Source organism: Halichoerus grypus, chromosome 14 (genome assembly GCF_964656455.1).
Source record: "Halichoerus grypus chromosome 14, mHalGry1.hap1.1, whole genome shotgun sequence".
Taxonomy (NCBI): domain Eukaryota; kingdom Metazoa; phylum Chordata; class Mammalia; order Carnivora; family Phocidae; genus Halichoerus; species Halichoerus grypus.
In genome coordinates, this window is record NC_135725.1 from 10,566,039 (window position 1) to 10,589,700 (window position 23,662).

A 23,662-nucleotide genomic window follows, 5' to 3' on the forward strand; every position below is an offset into this window, starting at 1 on the left:
ATTCTTCGTGCCTAACCCGAACACCGAAAGGGCGAAGCTTGAATTATCTTCCAATCCTAACGATCTCTGGATCTGAGTCCCCGAATGGTGAGTTCTATGGGGGCAGGGACTTTTGTCTGTTTTGTGCACTGATGTATCTCTGATATACTCCAGACTGTGTCTGTGTCCACCCCATGGTAGGCATTTGCTAAGTGTTGAATGGAATGTATAATATTTTGGAAGGCATTGTCTCCTTCCATCCAATTGGGCAGATGGTGGTTTTCTAATCCTATGGCTCAGGGAGCACAGGGAGAGAAGGAAAGAAGGGGTGGGTCCATCTCCATCCCTGTCCACTGACTTCAAGACTAGATCCTGCCACAAGCCCCTGGGTGATCAGGCTTATAAAAGGTGAAAGGATTTATAAGCCCTGGACCCGGGGCATCTCTTTCAACATGGGAAGGTCTCCCTGCAAGAAACCTAATCTGCACACTGGGTGACTGCCTTCCCATCAGCGGCCACTTCCTTGGTCAACATGAAGCCAAGCAGCATCTTGTTGCTTCCCCTGTGTGTACACAGATCACACCTGGGGCATATCTTATAAAGGGCTTTGTTCCTAAGTTCACTAATCAAGGCATCCCCGGGAAGGCTGTTGTAGTAGTTCTTCTCAATGAATAAGTGGCTGGAAAAAGCCATTTTATGAGGGTTTCTCTCTGTCCCTCATGCCTTTCCACGTTCCCCTGAGCACCTTTTTCTCAACACATGGATACTTCCACTCTTCAGAGCTGGTGAATGGTAGAGTTTTTTTGCCAAGTAGGAGAGGCTGGACCGCAAACTTTAGTAAGGAGCTTTTGGTTTTTGTGGGGGTTTTTTTGGCTTTTGTTTTTGTTTTGTTTTGTTTCCGCTTTGCATTCCAGTTTACATGACAGACACATACCCTTCTGCTTCAGCATCCAGGGCAGCAGCCAGTTCAGTAAAGAGAAGTCCGGTGAGGAAGTGCTGCTGACGGTATTCTGGGGTCAGATCAAACATGCTGGCAATCTTCTGGTCCTGGAAACTGGAGCAGGAGCTCGAGTTCTACAGAAATGCAAGGATTTAAATTAAAAAAAATTAAAATAAAAAAAAATAAACTGAGATGCTGTTAAAAAAAAAAAGAAAGAAAGAAATGCAAGGAGCAGTTCCATAAGGAACAAGGACCGGGAATTCAAATCACAATGGCCAGTGTTTAAGGAGCCTGGGCTGCCTGAAGGGAGGCTTTGTAAGCACTTCCCAGGGAGAGTCCCCAGGTGGGAGCTGTACTTCGGGTGGTCACTTTGCTTTCCCATCCCCACAGACAGAGAACCATCAGCTGGGAAAGATGAAAACAGAGCCCTCAGGGTCTCTCACAAAAAGACTCATACTCCCTTCCCCACCCCAGATCAGAAGCAAAGATGAAAGTCCAAGGATATCATGTGGATCAGGAAACCTAGGGAAACGGGCACTGTGTCCCATGCTGGGGCTTTTGAGCAGGGAATGCCTCTCCTACAAACTGCCTCCTTGATTTGAGGACCCTGTTTCCTCAGCTACACTTCTGAGTACAGCTTCTGCATACTGCCCGAATTCTGCTGGCTAGAACTAGCAGGGGAGTCGGGGAGGGAAGTGTGAGACTTACCAGTCCTAGATAATTCCTGTGTTATCTTGGGGGCACACTGTACATTGCACTAAAGGAATCGAAAGCGTCTCTGGAAATCCGAGGCTCGGCCTCGGCCCCAGGGTTGCTAACTCCCTGGGGTAGTCAGAAGGGAAATGGGGCAGAAGACTCAGGACAAAGTTGGCCCATTTGGAACTGATGCTGTAAGTGCAATCCTCCCCAGTGCACAAGGAGACGGTCATGTGGCTGACAACTGGCTCCTGCTACTTGGCATAAATGGCTAAGTTTTTTTTTTCTTTTAATTAGTAAGACAAACCTTCACCTTTGTATTAGCATTAAGGAATATGCAACAAAAATAGAACCTAATATGGAGAAATCTTGCTTGCTGCCCTGAGCTACTGATTTGTCTTGTAAAACAGCATTTCCTTAAAGTTTTTCTAGAGGGCAGGAGTCCCTTGAGAAATCTATGGAGGAAAAAAAAAGGTTTCCAATAGTGAAATCACTTTGGGAATCAGTGGTTATTAAATACTTTTCTCCTCCACCCCTTGGGTATTTACAATTTACACTAACAAGTTAGGGATTCTTTGGTGGCCTAATGCGAACAAACCAGTTAACACAGGGTTTCCAAAATTTATTTGACTCTGGAATTCTGTATTTGCATAATACCTCTAGAATCTGGGGCCCGCTGAACCTAACCTGTGAGAAACTGTTACAAAAAAAGATTAGCCACGTCAGCCCAAGTCTTGTCTCTAAATAGTATACAAGTGTTTTTTTGTTTGTTTGTTTGTTTTTGTGGCAGATAAAGAACAAGACTCATTAGAAATACACTCTCTATAAAAGAGACTGTTGCATTCGTTTATGACAAGGTCTTTTTAGTGCTTCAAGAACTAAATTATCTGGAGTATAATTCAAGATGGACTCATCTTGCACCCAACTCCATTTTATAACAGTATTAATAGAAAGTTCTAGGATAGCTCAAAGATATAATACCAGTATTGAAAACCACTAGTAGATCATTTTGGAATTAATATAAAGGAATATGCAATTTCATGAATTTTATGGTTCTGGGGTTCAGGAAAAGGAAAGTGAGCAAAGAAGATGGTCCACCTAATGTGGCAAGATGATTAACGCCAGACAGAGGAAGCTACGTGACTTATTTATGATTTTCTAAATTCTGATAACGTGTATGGATTCCTTGCTCTTCCTGGCCTCAGCAGACCCTTGAGCCTAGGAAGAAACCAATCGCGTACCTTGTAAATGATCAGTTAGATGGCGCAACTTTGGGTACCATACTTGTGTGTATCTGGATCAAGTGGTCCAGTGTGAATAGCTTGATTTGTCTTTTAATTAACAAGACCAACCTTTATAGTAATAAATGACTCAACTAATTAAATCAAAGAGCTTGAGGCATTTTTTCAGTAGCTGATCACCTGGGAAGAGATGGAGGGGCAGGGGGATGCCGGAGCAGTATCAGCATTCATAAAGAAGAGGTTCAGATTGAGGTAATGCTCGTGGCTGCACAGGATTCTCAGAAACTCCAGCCTCATGGAAATGAGCATCGGAAGGTGGGCGAGCTTGGCCGACAGCTGGGAAGAAAAATGAAAACAGGAAAGATGTGTTTATTATAAGGCAAATGGACTTGAAGCTGGCAGATACAAAAATCTCCTTTCTCTCCAGATTAAGACAATCAATTTAATAAAAATTAAGGGGCACTGCAACGGATGGAAAGCTCTATATTAAAGGGAGGCCCAGTGAGTTGTCACGCATTACTGTTCCCCTTAATAACTCTAGCCTAACAGGTGTCCACAATGTGGATTCTCGCCCCGACCCCCACCCTTGTCACATCTACAACACTGTGGCAAACCGGTGTTGCAAATAATCCGGAGGTATGTCTTCAGTGTAACATAATATCATTAATTTCACAAAAACCCCACTGTGTCTGAGAAGCTAAATGAAAGGAGCTGACCCCATATGGGGCCACACAAAACTAATGGAATATGACTGGGTGACTCTAACACCACAACTGTTCTTTTGTAGTTTCTAATTAAAGGCCCCAATGGGGAGTTCTCAGGCCAGCTCCCTAGATAAAGGCATCACATTACTGAGGAAAGTATGTAGTCCCTGCAAAAAAAGCTGCAGTTTGCCCCAAAGTAAGAGGGGAGGAAGAGGAGGAGAAAGCAAGAGAAAGCTGCAAGAGTTACGAGGACGTCTCTCCTTAAACAACCTAACCATGAAAAGTGCAGCCCAGGGAGTACACTCAACAATGTGGTAGCGACACCGGATGGTGACTGTGAAGATCACGTTTGTGTGAGCACCGCGTAACGCACAGAACCACTGTGCCAATATGCTGCATACCTGACACTAATATAATACCGTCTGTTAATTTGACTTCAATTAAAAAAATGAAAACAAAAACCACAGCATAAGCAATGAAATGCTGAAAACAGTGACAAAATGGAAGAGATCATTTGCTTCCCTCGGATGAGGTGACAACTGAAGACCCAGACTCTATGGGCTCTGACTCAGACGCAGCTTCTTTTAAGGCAAAGTAAGGAAAGGGGGCCACGAGGGACCTTGAGACTCTCAATATATCATCATCAACACCCTCGCGCCCCAGCATCTCATCCTTGTGAACGGACCTGCCTCCTCTTCTGGACTCTGAGAGCAGTTTTATAAAGGACATAATTTATTTTTTTTATTTTTTTTTTAAGTACAAATAAGTATTTATTACAAAAGCATGTTAGCATTTTATTTTATTTTTTTTTTTAATTTTTTTATTGTTATGTTAATCCCCATACATTACATCATTAGTTTTAGATTTAGTGTTCCATGATTCATTGTTTGTGCATAACACCCAGTGCTCCATGCAGAACGTGCCCTCCTCAATACCCATCACCAGGCTAACCCATCCTCCCAACCCCCTCCCCTCTAGAACCCTCAGTTTGTTTTTCAGAGTCCATCGTCTCTCATGGTTCTTCTCCTCCTCCGATTTCCCCCCCTTCATTCTTCCCCTCCTGCTACATTCTTCTTCTTCTTTTTTTCTTTCTTAACATATATTGCATTATTTGTTTCAGAGGTACAGATCTGAGATTCAACAGTCTTGCACAATTCACAGCACTTACCAGAACACATACCCTCCCCAGTGTCCATCACCCAGTCACCCCATCCCTCCCACCCCACCCCCCACTCCAGCAACCCTCAGTTTGTTTCCTGAGATTAAGAATTCCTCATATCAGTGAGGTCATATGATACATGTTATAAAGGACATAATTTAAATGAGCAACGTATTTTCAGCCATCTTAGGAGAAGCCCTTGTGCTGTGGGTCATTCTGCCTACAGGATCCACCAGTTATAGTTACATACTATGTAAAAAATAAAACATGACTTTTGGGTAAGAACAGTTACCAGAACCGATGCTCTCTGTCAGTGTGTCCTGCTGCCTGACTTCGGACCAATGGAGCCACCAGCAAACTGAGCTGATCAGAACCCGATCGTATGCCCCTCACTTAATGGTCACTCACCGGGAGCTGCTGGGTCAAACCGGTCAGAATGTGAAAGCGTAAGATTTTGTTCTTGAAAGAAGGTATCCTCAGTAGGTCCCTTGAGACTTCATTAAAGACGGAAATTTCAAAAATAATTTTGGTGATGTTTAGAAGAGAATAAGGGGCAGTTCTGGAAACATCCTCCCCAAAGGTCAGGACCCAAAGTAGTGGCCTCAGTCGCACTCCCCAAGGGACGGGTGTTACCTTAGCGGCACAATTTGAAAGTGACCTCAAACAACTGAAAAGCTAGATGTGTCTACTGTCAGTGACTATTTAAAAAAAAGGCTGAGATCATACCCATCATCACAAGGTCTATAAATGGTGGGAAATACGATGGGGTGTTTGAATGAGGGTATGCAAAAATGATAAAATCAGAGGACTTTGGAAGAATATAACTTGCCTCAGGTATGATGCTCATAGTCTATCTAGATAGCTGGGATCAGTGGATTGAATCACCCTTGATCACGGGACGGGATCACTGTAGGTCCGAGTGCTACACTAACTATGCTGAGCAATACCCACAGACGTCACCGGCCATCAGAGCAGAGAATCAAAACGTCAAAGCCTGAATAAATCTAATCCAGCTCTGCCTTCTGGCGGATGAGGGAGCTACTGATGCCGATATAAAGCTGCCCAAATCCCACAGAGGAGTTGAACGGCATCACTGGGATTAGAACACAGGTCTCCAGTTTCCAAGTCTGAGGCTCTCTGGAAGCTGAGACACAAAAGAGGAAGAAAGAGAGGGTAAATGAGAGGCAACCCTAACGGAAAAGAAAAGGAAAAGATTGAAAACAGAGAGAGAGAAAGAGAGAAGAAAGGAAAACGAAAGAGGAAATTATAAAGGGCCTCTGCAGGGCAAGTAGACATCTTCTTTGGACTGCTTTGTTGGTTTTTTGGTAATGAAAAGTATCCATGTGTGATGAAGAGTCTCTCCTTCACCGAATGCAAGCCAGGCTCCTCTGAGCTGTTTTTCAAATAGGCCCACCCTTGAGCATATCCTCGAGAGCTCGATTTTTAGCAAGGATCCTGCTCCATCAGTTTAGCCAGAGTCCCCCCACCCCCACCCAGCCTTGATGTCTGACCGTCACCTTGATATCTGCCCAATTCCTCATCCCTCATCCCTCACCAGCCCCCTGGGGGGTTTCTGGTCACCCTGGCCTGTCTTCAGTAAGAATCCTGTTAGGTTGGTTCAGCCAGAATCCTCCTCTCTTCTGAGGCTTCTGCTTACGAATTTTTCATCCACTAATCCCCCCACCCCACTCTCTGGCTATAAGTTCCCACTTTTCCTTGTATTTATAGTTGAGCCCAATCTCCCGTATTGTAAAATCCCATTGCAACGGTCCCCACACTTATCTCGATGGTCCCAAACAAAAGTCTGCCTTACTGTCATGATTACTGTCATGATTCATTTTTTTCTTTAAAAGCAGCTAACCCATGGGCCTACCGTGGTGTTCAGTATCTCCTTTCTATATATCCTATTTTAACTTTTGAAAAACGGATTAACTACTATTTGCAACTCATCCAATGACCTGTTTTGAAAAAAATATTAACTTTTATTTGCAATTCATCTGATGACCTATAATCCTCAACACCTAAGAGGGACTGCACAGAGGAAAGGCAAAGAGGAAAGGCATAGTCCTCCACCCCTGCATTCTGGTGGAATCTGAAACAGAAGATCCACGCAGGGTCAGGAGGTCAGGGCACTCAAGACGTTGGTGTTCTGGGAATTCTGAGGTTTCCTTAGGTTTCTCTTTTTACAGGTTGGTTTCTTTATTAGGAGTTCCTTTAGAAAAGTCATGGTCTTTTTTTGGGGGGGGGAAGGGGGGGTTCCTTTTCTATTACAAACTATTACAAATGAGGAAATGAGACCCAGAAACGTTAAATGAATTACTTAGGGTCACGAAGAGATTAACCACGGAGAGCCAGGCCTAATAGAAGAAAGTGATTAATCCACTGCACCCCAGAGTTAGGTAGATGTGGCTCTTTCCAACCTGGACAAGTTACATGACTCTTCTAAACCTCAACCTTACCATTTGCAAAAGGTAGAAGACACCTTGCAAGGATTAAAGATGCTACTTCTAGAAAACGTGCAGCACAGTGCCTGGTTCGCAGCGAGAAGCCAGCCCTGGTGACCGTGCCGGTGACGGTGCCCGGGGTTAGGGGGTGGCAGTGAGAGTCGGAGGTGGTGACGGTGCTGGTGGGTAGTGGTGACATGGCAGTGACAGTGGGAGCAGGAATAGGGAAGGAAAGAAGCAGCAACGATAGCAGTCAACCGCTACTTATATGACTACTGCTGGAGCCATTTAAGGGGGATGGCGAACAAAAGAAGAATCCTACTTAAAAATCTGAGTGGCGGAACTGCTAAGACGCTCTTGGATTCTAAATATTTGCTTTGTGCTCAGTGAGGCGGTCTCTTTGGCCGATTTTATCAGGGTTCTTTAAAGTCCGAATTCCACAAGCACATTTTAATTAATTGCCCTAGTATGTGAAAAGAGACCTCATATGTTGAATTCTAGACCTGGTCTGAGACCGAATGTGACCGTCACGTGATTTCTGTTAACTGTTCCAGTGAAGACGATCAGAGCACTGACACCTCTCAGTTCCCCCACATTTAACTTGTTGACCCTTCTGCGCTGGGTTGGCAAATGCTCCAGGAATCCATGCGAACCAGGGTGTCTAGTGATGTCCACAGCAGAAGACAAATGACATAAAACAAATGATCACAAAACCCAGAATGTACAGGAGTTAAGCTAACTTGGCAATGAGCATGACAGCATACCTTGGCAATGAACATGACACTGGAAGAGAAGGAACCAGGAACGACACAGCTATGTCCGTGGGATGCTCACCTGGTTACAATAATGTTTGATGAGGTTAAATACGAAGCCACGATCCATGAGTGAGAGAAGGTCATACAAGAAGAAAGCCAGGCTGATGTTCATCTTTTCTGCCTGTTCATTTTCCTTAAAAACAAACCAACACCCAAATCATTTTGCGGTAAACCCTGATCAGGAACAACCAGGTCCCTGGTGGGAAAGCCCAGACAGACAGATCCCTATTATTTCAGCCAGTGTCCCTGGGGGAGAAACGGACCAAAGCTGGTGACCCTGCAAACTGCAGCAAATACAAGTGAGCCCTTAGCAGGTGTCATGAGTGTTGGGTTGAATCAAGCAATTCTTCATTTATGGTTATTATTTAGGTACATTTCCTTCAGTCTTTCTTTTCCTATATGCATATGTGTATGTACGTAATTGAGCTCGTTCTCCTATACACGATGTTGGGCCTCGAATTTTTTCATTCAACATTATACTATGAACATCTTTCCACGTTTTAAGCATTTCTTCAAAACTTGGTTTTAATGGCTATCTCATATTTTTTTCATATGCTTCTACCATAACTTATTTGATTCTGGTAACTATTGTTTTGGCAAAATTAACATGAAATGTATCCACTATCTTCAGTGAGACAGATTCTTAATTTATAAGGAATTGTTGAGAAAATCTCATCAGGATACAAGAATTGGTTGTTACGTAAGAAATTCTTTTCCCTCCAATTAGGCAGCATTCCCAGCCTAAGAGAGGTCAGAGTTACACATGGTAGAGGGAACTCTTGCATGAACTGAGGCAAGAGCTTTGGTTTTGGTCATCTCTTGGTGCTCGTATTTATGAGAGATTTTACAGGACTTCAGAGCACCTGGGATTCACTTTTTCATATTTATGTCCTTCATTCTCAGAATGATAAATCACTTTTCTCTGCCTCTATTGAAAATATGATTTAAGAATATTTTCCTTTTGTTCTGATGTGCCGTTTGCAAATTCAGGCCAAGCTGAACAGCCCCTGGGATGGAGAGGGACCTGACAGAGAAGTTTCCACAGTATCTCTGAGTGGCAAGTCTGCCTGCCCCAGGATCCTGCAGAGGGACCACTCCTGGGCAGCTTACATAACTGTCTGAATATTCTGGGCTTGGAATCTTCAGTCCTGGCTTTGCTGCTAGCCACATGGTTTTTGGAAAATCTATCAACCTCACTGCATGTCCTTTTCCATGCCTGCCAAAATGCAGACCACTGCTTCACTGAGACAGTTTGCCACGAGAAATAACCAAACGGAAACCTCCCGAGCACTGGGTACTCTACACATTCTTAATAATGGTAAAGGTATTAATAATGACCACTGCTGCCTCACATTTCATGGTTGCCTTCTAAAATTGTTCCAGTTCATTTTTTTCATTTTGCAACTTTCTATTTTGACATAATTTCAAATACAGAAAAGGTGCAAGAATAGTACAAAGAACTCCTACATGCCCTTTCACCAGATTTATCAATACTTCACATTTGGCTACATTAGCTTTATCATGCTCTCTCTGTGTATAATAATTTTTTTTTCAGGGGCATTGACTCTGAGAGTAGGTTGCAAAAATCATGCCCATTACCCCGTACGTAATACGTCAAGATGTATTTTCTAAGAACGAGAATACTCCCTCTTGTATCTATATTGACAATCCCCCAGGCCCACCCCAGAGTCCCATCCAGTGTAATAACTGCACTTAGGTGTCATGTTTATTTAGTTACATTTAAATTACTGGCTTAAGAGGATGCTTATTTTTCTCTGCTTAGGGAAATAACAGACGCGCAAGGTCAGAGATTTAGAAAATAAAGAATAATGGCACAGTTACCTTCTGAGGTTTCACTAAAAGGGCTGCAGTCTCCGAGGTGACCACATTAACAATAGTAGTTATGTCATCTTTGAAACGGTCGGAAAAACGAGTCCTCCGAAAATTGTCCCGTTTGTCCATGTTATGTACATACTGCGCCATGCTTTTCACCTACAGAGGGGGTGGGGGAAATGTCAGCACAGAAATTGGTGAGCTGCTTGTACACTGGGGAGAAGGGGGAAAGATGTGAAGAAAAGCTCATTAACAGTGGACTTCCTAACACTTTATCTGCACTGGTGGTTGCCCAAGAAGACTCTGGACAAAAAATGCTCTTGCCACACAGAGGGTTACCATGGTGGCAGGAGGTGGGAAGGATGTCTTCTTCTTGAGCCCAAGTCAGGGGGCTTCCTTCTTGCTGCTCACAAAGCCAGGGAGCTTCGTTCTTTAGCTTTAGTGTTAGAAGACTCCCCTTTCCTCAACCGCCCACGGCAAGGCAGATGTGGACAGGACTCCTGTCACCATTCAGGTACTGCTTGATGATGGGGCCAACATGTGCCACAGAAGGAACTGTTCAGGATACCGTTTTTGATGTGAACTGAAGTCACTTCTGCCCCAAAACAATAAGGAGAAGAGGGGACAAATGCTCCTCTTGAGTTTCAAGTTGGAACAGGGAGCACAGTTTTCCAGAAACAATTCTATATTATGCTAGCTGGCAACTTAACCACTATTTGGAACATTGCCTCTAGGAGAAGTTATGTTTTGAAGTCAATTAAGACTATCTTGCTTTATATATCTACTTAAAAAATATATTTATAGGGCGCCTGGGTGGCTCAGATGGTTAAGTGTCTGCCTTCGGCTCAGGTCATGATCCCAGGGTCCTGGGATCGAGTCCCGCATTGGGCTCCCTGCTAGGCGGGGAGCCTACTTCTCCCTCTGCCTCTGCCTCTCTCTCTCTCTCTCTCTCTCTGACTCTCATGAATAAATAAATAAAACATTTAAAAAATATATATATATATATTTATATATTTAAAAGATATGTATTAAAAATATACCATATACGACACCAGCTCAATGCCTACCACCATTTAAAATCAAGATCACACTTTGTTTTTTGGACTTCCTCTTGAGGCCAGGAGATTCGTGGGTAATACAAGGCCCTTTGCCACCATCTGGGGTCGTGTCTCCTCCTTGTTAGAAGTTCCTTAGAGCTATCAGGAACACTCTGATGGGCAAGACTGGGAGTTCTTACCTTGGATGCCTACCCTCTGAGGTCATTTTCGTGAATGTGCCCAGCCTAATCAGAGAGTCATTGCAAAAAGAAATGGCCCTAGGAGTTAATTGCCCACTTTTGCCTGAAGATGACTCCCTAGGTCAGGGATGGAAGAAGAAGAGACAAAGCCAGTTATATGGGAAAAATGCTCTCTGCTCCTATGATGGGAACTGAAGTCACCATACGGGAGAACTTTTATGCACCACCAGCAGATTCCTGGTTCTAAGAACGCAGGGCCAGTAATTTTCATTAGCATTGAGACAAACAGAGATAAAACACAAAGAGAAGATCAAATAAGAAGAGAATAACAGACAGGCTTTATGTGTTTTCTGTTTTCAGGTAATACCATGGCCAGCTCAGAGAAGACCTAAGAACATAGGATCCTAAGCCCAGTGTAAGGACCATGGCTTCTCTTCACTGGAGAGTCCTGCCTGGTTCCGGACACACAGATGAGTCTGTACCTCGCAGAGTCTCACATACGTGGTGGGAGGGAGGATCAGGATGAGAGATGGGGACTGGGCTCCATTTCTGTCTGACGAAAGTGTCTCTCTCACCATGTTCCTAACAAAGGACCTAGGGAAGACAAGGCCTCTTTGTTTTGAGCTGCCCCCATCCTGATTTTTCTTCCGGCGAACTCACCCTAGCACCAGACTTTTAGAACTCACTGTTATATCCGGCTTCTACCTGCTGAGCTTGGCCATCCTACAACCAAATAAATAATTCTCACAATTCCGTACTTCCAATCAATGGCCTCCTTCCAGACTGTAAGTCACTTGCCAGCTACTGTGTCCTTTGGCTCTTCAGAGAAGAACATCCAGTAGAAATAAATACTAGTGGATGCTTGGTCTATATTATTTGTAGGTGGGGTGAGGCAGGAAAATTCTTTCCCCCCATTGGCCCTCATGACCCATCACAGCAGGGGTACCTCTAAAGAGCCTGTTGGTGCAAAACTTCACGTTCTGAGTAAACTAGGTCACCTATTTACCTGTGGGTCCCCAAAGTCTGGCTCAGCAGTTTCTAGAAGCACAGGGATTTATTCATTAGCAAGTGTGAAATTGGCCCAAAGCCTGTGTTCAACAGCTCTGAAGCCAAAATAGTTGTTCATTAGCGCTTGGGCATTAACACAATTGAAGGGTGTCAAATGGCGCAGGTTGTTGGCTAAGTCCAAGGAGGCTGTCCTCTCTTTCTCTTTAGGCTTCATGGGGAAAAAAAAACTGTTTTGGTTTTTAAACAGCTCCCTGAGCATCAGTAAGGCAAATGCACAAACAATGCATAGAGGACTGCGCACGCTGTCTGGGTCTGGGATCGGTTTCCTGTGCAAAGTTCTGGCTGGCCCCAGTACTTTCCATCTGCCCCCATCCCAGCGCCGAGATCCATTTCTTGGTGTTTTGTGTCAATCTCTGAACCTTGGGAAGCTCCTTGGGACTCCGTCTCTTAGGCCTCCTTGGGCTTCTGCTTGGAGTTGGCCAAGGGGAGGTACCAGCAGGGGATCGGTGGGGGAGAGGACACAGAGGTATATGTCCACTCCGCTGCCCTCATCTGGGCCACAGCAAGCTTCTGGCAGTGGGGACATTTCTGTAGGACTCCAGCTCCTGTCATGGGGATCCTCTGCTCTGCCTCAGCTTTCTCTAAATCCCAGTTACACTGTTCCCCACCTTCGCTCCTCCAGACCTGGAATGGGTAGATAAAGGCTCCTTCCCGGGTGCCCCACCAACCCCCTGTGCTCACCCTGGCACTGTCCCTTTGATGAATGCTTTTCCGTCAAGCCTTCTGAGTGATGCCAACGGTGTCCTGCCAGGACCCTGACACACTTAGGTTACCACATGCAGAGCCCTGGGGCACCAGTGTCTTGGGAGATCTGCCCGTTGGTCAATCCCTTCCATACGCTCAGATCAGCAGGAGTTTTCTTTCCAGCTACCTCATCTGTTTACCATCAAGGACTCCTAGAGGGAAGGAGAGCTACCAGCTTTAGCTTTTGCTTCCTCTCCCAGAGTCCTAGTAGATAAATGTGCAAGATCAAAGGTAATTTTCACCTTTTCCATGGTTCTTAGCTCCCTGTGGTTAAGGGTACTAAAGAAGACAAAGCCTTTGGCAGACCTGGAGATTCCTCCTTAGAGCCACCACATTTCCTCCAACCCCATCCATGTATAGGAATGATAGAAAACTCTGGCCTCAAGGCGGCTTGAGGATTAAATGAGATAAAGCTTAAAACGGTGCCTAGCACATACATAGTACGACGCATAATACATTTTGGATGTGATTATTTTTCCTTCCTCAGGGATGCCAGTGGTTACTGGGATTATATGAAGGGCAGAGTCACTGGGACACCCACAGAGAATGCAAACTTCAAGACAAAGCTCCAGGATGCCAGGTGGAGCCACTCAGGCCTCGAAAGGCTGAGTTCATTCTGGCTGGGAATGGCAAAAGCGTAGCAATGGTGCATTAAAGTTGACTTCCGAATATAAAGGTTTTGCATGTTGTTAATAGCTTAGGCTAAGGAAATGTTTTGCAACTTTGAGCTTCCAAGGAGAGGCCAAATGGCAGAAGAACAGAAGCCGGACTACAGCCTTGAGCATCTTGCCCTTGGTGACTGAGAGGGCTGGGCAAACCCTCCTTAGCCTTGGTTTCCTATGTGTGCAGTGGGGAGAACTCCTCAGGTACTTATCACATAGCTCTCTACTGAGGTTCCAAGGACGTAGGAAAGAGCCCTTACAGCTGCTACTGGAACTCTCACATAGCTGAGCTTGAGAACCGTCATTCTAGAAGTTTGGTTCTCTGGTCAAACAATTGTACTTATATAACTACTCAATAATATCTAAGAATGATCAGGTGAAGTGTGTGTGTACATATGTGTGCATGTGTGTGAAAACATTGAATTGGGATACTGTTTTCCTCTGGGACTTTGTTCATTGAGATTCTACAATATCAATTTTACTTTTTGCTTCTTGACTTTTCATTTGCAATATGACAAATGGACTCAACTGCCATATGCAATTGCATAATGAAGGTTATTCGTATGAATTGTCTACAGACAGGTTATGACCGAAGTGAATCCTCTTTACGGAGAAACTTGACAGTGAGTGGGTTAAGTAAGTAGAAGGATGTACAAGGCATGGAGTGTTGGTATTGATACTTCTCACACCTCAACGGAGAGTTTTAAGGCCAGTCCATTCGCTGCCAGAGCACAAAGCTCATGTCTCACTGCTAACGTTATTGCTCCAAGACTCGTAGGCTGCAGGCATCCACCTGGATGAGGTTGGCTTTTAGAATGGAAAATCCTGGCGCTGGCCATGTATACAGACCCTTAGCTCTGTTGAGGCCTCACAGGGCAGGGATGGTGTGGACTAGTGGATCTTCAGTGAGCTTAGAAGTCCCCCAGGAAGACAGGTTAATAATGTACATCGCTGGCTTCCACTCTTCCTCACTGCATTCACTAGTGCTAGGGAGGGCCTCAAGAATCTGCTTTATTTTTACTAAGCACCCCCTTTTTCCCCCTGGTGATTCTGTTGCAAGAATTTGAGACTGTGCTTTGAAAACAGCTTTCTCAAGCTAGTGGTTCGAACTCGGTGAAATGCTAAAAGATTGGGATCCTGGATGTTTTTGCGGTGTGGGCTTGACTCCTTTTTAACTCTATTGCACATCGCTTCCCATTTCCCCCGCAGTGTGACTTTCATTTTTGTTTCCTTTGACCCCCTGTTGTCTGTACCTATTGTTCAGTAGTATTCCCTTTTCCTTAGGCTTGAACCTAAATAAATAAACTAGAGCTCATGGGGGAAATCCTACCATCTCTCTCTTAAAAAAAAAATTACTCACTTAATGTCACAGGGAAAAGAACCCAGTGAATATAAAGCTCACTCTATCACTAAATCCTAATCCACTCCTAATCCTAATCCCTGGGACTGTTTGTATGAACGTTTTTATGTACAGTTGACTCTTGAACAACATGGGTTTGAACCGCACAGGTCCACTTATATGCGGATTTTTTTTGGATAAGTATAGTACAGCCTTATAAATGTATTTTCTCTTCATGATTTCTTAACATTTTCTTTTCTTTTAGCTTACTTTAGCATATGAATACAATATATAATACACATAACATATAAAATATGTGTTAATCGACTGTTTATGTTATCAGCAAGACTTCTGGGCAGTAATAGGCTATTAGTAGTTATGTTTCTGGGAAGTCAAAAGTTACATGAGAATTTTCAGCCATGCAGGGGTTGGGTTGGGCTCCTCACCCCCACATTGTTCATGGGTTAACTATAGTTGCTGTCTACACTTGTATACCTTTTTCATTTAACATCACATCAAAATTTATCTCCATTTATCAGCACTGATGACATGGATATTCTTAGTTGCTTTATAGCTTTATAGTAAAATCTTTTCACTTCAATAATCAGTTACAAAAGGGGTATTAGTATTACTGTCTTCATTCTAAAATGAAGGAACACGGCTGTGCCTTCTGTTTTTCTGGTAGAGATCAGACAGAAGTTGTAGGGTAAACAAATTTACAAATCTCATTTTTTCTTCCCAGTAGATATCAGTTGGCACTTGTCTGGTACCCAATAGTGTGCTGGGGCAGACATGATCATAAGGAAGACAGACCCAAATCCTAGAAATGAAATAAGCAATACAGAAAAGCAAGTATAAAGTGTGATAATTGCTGGAATCGAAGTAAACGGGGTGTTTAAGAGGAGAATAATAGAGAGGAAGATATATTACAGTGTGAGCTGGTCAGAAAGACTTCTCAGGGGTGGTAACATTTAAGCTAAAACCCAAAGAGAAGAACCCAAAATGTGTGTGCGTGGGGGGATGGAAGGTAAGGAGGGGAGAGAGAATTTGAGAAAGGATCTGAGGCTGGAAAGTCCACAGCACCTTCAAAGAACCAAAATGGGACCAACGGGGCTGAAAGAGGGGGCAAGATGGTATGAGCTCAGGTGAGAGACAGAGGGAAACATAATCAGACAAGGGCTTTGTAGGCCATGATAAAATTTGTGCTTTATTTCCGGTACACCGGAAATCATGGAAGGGTTTTCCAGAGGAGACTGACATGATCTGTTTTAAAAGAGTTGGCAGCCCTGTGCAGAATGGACGGACCAGAACAAAAAGAAATGCAGGCGGGCGAAAGAGGAAGTGATTACAAGAAGCGCCAGGTGGGGACCAGGGAAGATGAGGAGCAGCCGGGGGCTGGAGGTATGTTTTCAAGTCAGCATCAACAAGAACGAGTGGAAGCGGGGCAGAGGAGTGAGGCAGAGCTGGATTTTAAGGACCCATCCCAGGTTTTCAGTGGGAGCATCTCGGGGGATAAAACGTCAGTTCCTAAGAGGGGGACAACTTCACTGCCTTTCTGCAATGTGCCTCATGCCTTGCTGAGCACAGACACAAACAGGCCAGAATCTCACCAGAAGCTCAAAGAAGAACCAGGCGTACTTGAAGACGGTTTCTCTCACCATCCCGGTGCTGACCACCATCTGCAGGGCGAGCTCCTCATGGAAATGCTGGATGACAAGGACAAAAACCAGTCTGAGATGGAAGGTGCTTTCTACACCCACACCCCTTCTCTTTTGAACCAACTGTTAGTTCCTGACACGGGTGTCCCAGGTGTCCCAGACCACAGGTGGATGGCAAAATCAATGCCGAGGTTACTTGAGATGGAGGACCTTCCAGGTGGGTCGGAGAAGGTTGGTGGCGGTATCAGGTAAGACAGCTAGGTCTGAAGGAATGGCCTCTGCCTGGGGGTGACTCTGCATTCTGGGGTAGCGGGTCAGAACTGGGACCGTTATTTTCACCTCGGACCCTGCTGCAAACCCTCTGTGTGACCACGGGCAAGCCATTCCTCTCTCTACTCTCCATTTTCTCATCTGTAAAATCTGCTGGTTGGTAGCAGTGGTGGTCAAAATGGAACGTGCATCAGAATCCCCTGGGGGATCATGAAGACACACAGACTGCTGGCTCCGCCCCAGAGTTTCGGATTTGGATGTGGCAGATCCAGGACAGGGCCTGAGAATTCGCATCTCACACAAGTTTCCAGGTGTTGGTGACAAGCTGCTGGTCCAGGGACCTCAATTAGAGAACCAATGTCTTGGTGATATCTAAACTGCCTTCCAGATAGGATGATTTTTGTTTTTATAATACCACTATGGCACTGTGGGAAATGTGATGGGTTGGGCTTAATGAGCAGATCCTCTGCATTAGATAGTGGTAGCAGCCTGAACTCATGCTTCTCAATGCCCTCTGTGCCAGGGTCAGATGCTGGAAGGTTCCTCAGCTCTGCTTTATGTCTATACTTCCCTTCAAGTTATCCAACTGCTCGAGAGCAAATGTAGCGGATGGTGACTTTTGCATCTTTTGTACATTTCCCATTCCCGGGTTTATGTGGCTACTTAATACCCTTGACAACAGCTTTGCTGGGGAACAAGCTCAAGACTAAAGGTAGGGCAGGGGCGCCTGGGTGGCTCAGTCGTTAAGCGTCTGCCTTCGGCTCAGGTCGTGATCCCAGAGTCCTGGGATCGAGCCCCGCATCGGGCTCCCTGCTCAGCCAGGAGCCTGCCTCTCCCTCTCCCATTCCCCCGCTTGTGTTCCCTCTCTCGCTGTGTCTCTCTCTGTCAAACAAATAAAATCTTTAAAAAAAAAAAAAAAAAGACTAAAGGTAGGGCAACCAATTCATCTCAATTTGCCTGAGACTGTCTCGATCTGAAAACAGAGAAGTCCAGCATCCCAGGGAGCCCTTGGTCCTGGGCAAACAGGGATGTGTGGCCACCTTAACTAACGGCAAAAATGATGTCTGGATATTTTCTCTGGATTTCATTAATCTGGTGACCATAAAACCTAGAATAAATACAGATGAACTAATTGATTATTGTTCTGTGGGTAAGAGAGCTGAAACTATTTCAACATCCTAATACCACACCCTAAGGTCCTACCATATATGGCAGTTAAATTTCAAACTCAACCTCTAAAATAAAAATTGATTATAGCAAAGACTGTCCTTGATACATCTTCAAGGTCCTGACCCTGCACGGCGTGCATGCAACTCAATTTACCGTCTTATATACATTAAAATTTGAGTTACTAAGCTATACCAAAAGGACACAAATGGAAAATCTATGTGCAGGTCTCTGGGCATTTTAACTATTTATAGCCTCACCCGGTTAATGGTGATGAATGCAAAATGCTTAGGTGTTTCAGCATGTCAGGAGGTTCGCCTTCCTTCTGCCAGGTGAGTCAAACCTTTATAATCTTAGTACACGGAAAAGCATTTGCTGTTCAGAGCCGTCCATGAAGCTCACCCACCTGGGAGCGGCATGAGGCACGGAATGTTAATCTAGCAGGTGGTCTAAGTGGGCAGATGATGTAAGGCAGCTACACCTGGATCTTGCCGGTGTAGGAAAGATTCGCTCCACTAGCTTCAAAGGTAACCTCTGGAAAATAGGTCAGTTTGACTGCCAGAGTCTTAGAGATTAGAGGAGGATAAGCTGCTTCTTAAAGTAATTTATGTTGCTTACCAGGCAACATTGTTACAAGAACACCTTGCTCCGGAGGTTACAGAAGAGAGCCAAGCAGCTCAATCCTTTTTGCTGATCTATTGAAGAAACACACTGTCTAAACTTCCCTCTGAAATGAAATGATTGTCTTTTAGGCACTGAGATGGCCAGGAACAAAGTCAAAACACGGCAGCGGCAAAGCCAAACATGCCTGCTTGCCTGAAGGAGGCGAGGCTGTAGGCAAACGATGCTTTAAAAAGAAGGTCGAATGGTACATGTAACCAGTCCCTGCAAAGCCCAAAGCTGAGTTTTAGGGTAAGTGAAAAATTATTTTCAGCACCTTGCCCTATCTTCTTTCACTTCTTTTAAAATTAATTCCCTGTACCTCTCCCCAGACATATGGTGCCCGGATTACTGAGAAGTCTGCACCCTCAGGCCCTGCCAGGGCCCCCCCACGCTTGATCTTTCCCTCCCTTGGTGCCAAGCAAGCTGAGCTGAGGCTCATTCCCTCCTGGCATGTTTAATAAACATTCCCTGTTGTGTCAGCTGTTGCAAATGGCTTCCTGTGTTATCCTTCCAATCAGCATATTTACATTTTAATAAGGGTCTTGAAAGACACTCAAGACCTTAACTTCAGCCACTACTCTAATGGAGCAATACTTGAGTGTCTGGCAGAGAAAAAACTTAAGCGAGACAGCCCCGCCCCTCAAACCACACAGGCCGTGACTATGACTGACGAATTTTGTTATTATCAGATGTTCTGGTGGGCAGCTCGCAAAGTCTCTCAACTCCTAAGTAAAGCTGATTAGAATGAATTTTGAGGAAAGCTTTTCATGTCATCTGATAAGAGTATTGAAATAAATGATACCTAATTATTGTCATGCACTTTTGTTGAGGATGAACTGTCCCCAGCTCACCTTCTACTGAAAAAGAAACTAAGGCAGGTGTTCTCAAACCATCATCCCTGGATGAGCATCCCCTGGGAACTTGTCAGAAATGCAAATTCTCGGGCCCCACTTCAGAGCTACTGAATCAGAAACTCTGGGGGTAGAGTCCAGCCATCAGTTTTAACAAGCCCTCCAGGGACTTCGGATGTATGGTAAGCTGGAGAACCCTTGAATAGGAATCAATTGGTCAAAAAATGAATGACATGGGACAGAGCTACAAAAGTGTGTGTGTGTGTGTGTGTGTGTGTGTGTGTGTGTGTGTGTGGAGGGGGGAGCGAGGCAGGAGAGCACTTTGATGGTGTCTGTTATCAATCACAGCATGAAGACACAAGCAAATTATCCTCACACTGCCCCACTCAGTACCTTTTTGCTGGCTGGCCTTGGGGCTCCGGTCGAACTGGGAACATCATTATTGCCTGAGCAATAGTAGGACATCCGATTGCAGGTGCGATCAGCACTCTGAAATACACAAACCATGACTCATCAGTCCACCGACAGCGGTTCACTTAAAAGATGAGCCAGCGGTCTGGAACTCACAACCTCAGAATTCATTTTTCATGTATTTCTTACTTTTTTTTCTGGTTACAAAGGTAAAACAATTGTCACAAATAAATACAAAACAAAGCAAAGAATGTGAAATCAAACCTCAATCTACTTGCTCCTGAGACAATCACTGTTAGAACTTTAGTGTGTAGAGCAACCCAGAGTTAAAACCTACTTAGGAACAGGGGGTGCTGAAGTCCCTTGGATATTCTGACTTTATTGGGGTAGCACCAAAAAAAAAAAAAAAAGTGTGGGAACAGCGCCTCTCTGTGGGCTAGGATGGTACTGTCACAGGCTCCTAAATGCTGTATTTAAAAAATTGTCAAAAACCACTGTGGACAAATGTTCTCCCCCTGCTACACAACAATTAGAAAATTCTTAACCCAATCCATATAGAAATTTAATATTTTCACTTTTATTAAATGAAATCATAACGATCAAGGCTGTCAATGATAGAGGCAGGCCAATTGTCCCCTGGGCAATCAGAAAATGCTAATGATTAAAGGGACCTTACACATGAGGTTGGACTGTGCTGTGTTGGCAAATGTTTAACAACCAGCTCTTGGGGGGAGGAGCTGATTTACAGCATTTGCCTATTTCTGTACCTTAAATGCTTTTGTCATGGCAGATTGCAAGTTCACATGACATCACTGAACACGGTGTTGGGAAGAGATGTGCACCAGCAAATCATTATGGAGTATTTCCACCATACAGATACTAGAGACACAAATAACCTCAAGAACACAGAAAAGAGTAATGTGTAATAAAATATCGAGGAAGGGCTGGTGTTTGAGTACTATCTTTTTAAAGTAGAATAATTTTGGATTTATGGACAAGTTGCAAAGGTGGTCCAGAGTTCTTGCACGCCCTTCTTCACCCAGTTCCTCTTGATGTTAGTATCTTACATCACTCTGGTACCTTTGTCAAAACTAAGAAATTAACATTGGCTCCTTACTAGCAACTAAACCACAGATGCGGATTTCACCAGGTTTTCCACTGATGTCCACTTTCAGCTTCAAGATATAATCCAAGATACCATGTTGCATTTAGATTATTTTTTATTTAGTATAACTTATTTGTTATTTATATAATGTCATTTTTTAGTGGTATCTAACAACTGGCTCAGAAAATGCCAGAAAATTTGAACAATCAGCTCTCAGAAACTGGTAGGAGCCCGCTCCAGCCCAGCCCTGGATTGATTTTGTAAGTCAGAAAGGGTGGCATAGGAACAATTTCATATGGTGCACACTCGAGATTGTCAGAATCTCTAGTGGATTCATAGATGATCCTTAAGTTCATCCAGGGTCCAGAAACTCTACAGAGATGAGGAACACGAGGCCCAAGGGAGAAGCGGACTCCCCAATGACCACAAGGCTGGGTGGTGGTGGAGTCCAGACACAACCCCGGTCTCCAAATTCCTTTTTCTCACAACATACTGTCTCAAGTGCGTGGATTTTGTAAGAGAAATTATGTCGAAACCTAGAGAGTTTGATTTATCATAATCAGGGGAAATGATACTAGTTGAAAAACTTAGCCATGGAGGCCATGGATAACTGGAAAGAAAATTCAGATGAAGAATTCATGGTAGCTTTGTGGAAAAACAAACAAAAGCCACTGAATTATACACTTAGAAGGGTGAGTTTTATGGTGTGTGGTTATATCACAGGCTCGAAAAAAATTTTCAAATGAGACACACTTTACAAAATATCTGACTCCTCAAAAGTGTCAAGGTCATCAAAAACGAGGGGACTCTACAAAATTGTTACAACCAAGAGGAAACTAAGGGGACAGGACTACAAAATATAATGTGGTATCCTGGCTGGGATCCTGGAACAGAAAAAGGACATTAGGGAAAAACTGAAGAAATGTGAATAAAATATGAACTTTAGTTAAGAATGATCACAGACCAATATTCATGAATTGTGACAAATGTACCATTCTAATGTAAAATGTTAACAGAGAGAGACTAGGTATGACATATACAGAAACTTTCTGTACTCTAGTCGCAGTAATTCTATAAATCTGCAACTGTTATAAAAAGAAATTATCAAGAGAAAGCAAAGAATTCATGGAAGGAAAACAGTATAGCCCAAGTCATCAACCATCTCAGGATCTGTTTTTGTTTATAAAACCTGGCTTTGCTCTTGGGAATTATTATATGGGATAATTAATCTGTGGATGTTAATGAATGTAAAGGGCAGATATTTAAAAAATAAATAAAAATGTCTGATGTTCTAGTCATCAAAAAAAAAGTTAAAGCTACATTGTTTCCCTTGAAAATAGACTCCATGTGGCTCAATCAGCTCTAAAAACTTCCCACCAGTGTCACGAACTAACTGAGCAGATCTTCAATGCCAGTCTTGCCTCTGCTCCTTTCCAGAATGTTCTCGATCATTTCAAAAGCTGAAGCACGACAACATGTGACCAGCAGAACTGTCGTACTGGTAGTGGTCCATTTTGTGTTGTTTCTCCAAGTTTTCGTTAAAACTAAAAAAGCTCACGTCCCTTTCCCCGCGAAGGCATCCTCCTTACCTTTGAAGACATGATGCTCTTCACTTCCTCGTCCGCCGCAGAGTGAGTCCCCGCGAGGTCTGGATTACTGCTGCTCATCACCCGGGCCTGCAGCAGCTTCGAACTCATGGCGGCAGCAGACGTGCGTCCGTATGTGTGGTAGCGCGGGTCAGGGAGGGCGGCAGCGGTGCCACCTGCACCCCACCAGGTACGGACATGCCAACAGAAAGGGGATCCGAGTCACTTACTGTGCTTGGAAGGGAACTGGAGAGGGACAGGGTGGAGAGTGGAATGAAAACCCACTTGATTAGATCTTGGAATTAGGGTCTTATTATCAAATGCCAAGGGAAGGTCAGAGGGGCATTGCTTTGGGGGTAAGTAGGGCGTGAGGCAGCAGGGAGTGGTGAGGACTGTGGTAAACTGGAAACATGTGCCTCATCCAAAGGCAGAGGCTGCTACTGAGCTTCAGCCTATTATTGCGACGGGGAAACAGCCCCCGGGGTCACAAGAGCTTTTGCTCGCTCCAGACAAGCTGGAAATGGGAACTTTTAAATTTATTAATATTTAAAATAAGACAACTTTATAAGTCATGCAAGATTTTCTGAGATAGGAGAATCCAAGGAAGCATCTGCACCTCATGAGGATAAGTATATATTACATATCGTTGTTCATTTTTAACTACATATATGTCTTCCAAAGTGAGTATGCAAGTCTATGAGATATTACCAGTATCTTTAAAAACTCAATCTAAATTATAGGTTTACTGGGGCGCCTGGGTGGCTCAGTCCGTTAAGCATCTGCCTTTGGCTCAGGTCATGATCCCAGGGTGTTGGGTTCGAGCTCGGAACCTCGGAACCCTGCTCAGCAGGGAGTCTGCTCCTTCCTCTCCCTCTGCAGCCCCCACTCCTGCTCACTCTCTCTTACTCTCTCTCACTCTCTCAAATAAATAAAATCTTTTTTTAAAAAAATTACAGGTTTACTTGTAATGAGGCTGCATGGTCTAATAAAAATGGCAAGTTTCTTCATTAGGACCTGGAATTTTGTAAACTTGTTGATGCTACTTTTTACATCCTGCTGACCAGAAGTATCGGTTGATTATGACCCTGAA

General features: G+C 44.1%; 1 protein-coding gene across 3 annotated transcripts in view; it reads right to left on the minus strand.

Moving 5' to 3' along the window:
* DOCK8 (dedicator of cytokinesis 8) overlaps nucleotides 1–23,662 on the minus strand; it is a 222,503-nt gene that overhangs the window by 52,302 nt on the left and 146,539 nt on the right. For all 3 annotated transcript variants that reach the window (XM_036090844.2, XM_036090845.2, XM_078061526.1), the window contains 7 exons: nucleotides 22,576–22,748; nucleotides 19,864–19,959; nucleotides 16,472–16,567; nucleotides 9,821–9,970; nucleotides 7,998–8,111; nucleotides 3,037–3,192; nucleotides 914–1,053 (listed from right to left, as the gene is read on the minus strand). In XM_036090844.2, the coding sequence (XP_035946737.1) occupies nucleotides 914–1,053; nucleotides 3,037–3,192; nucleotides 7,998–8,111; nucleotides 9,821–9,970; nucleotides 16,472–16,567; nucleotides 19,864–19,959; nucleotides 22,576–22,748 (925 nt within the window). The remainder of the gene's footprint in view (nucleotides 1–913; nucleotides 1,054–3,036; nucleotides 3,193–7,997; nucleotides 8,112–9,820; nucleotides 9,971–16,471; nucleotides 16,568–19,863; nucleotides 19,960–22,575; nucleotides 22,749–23,662) is intronic.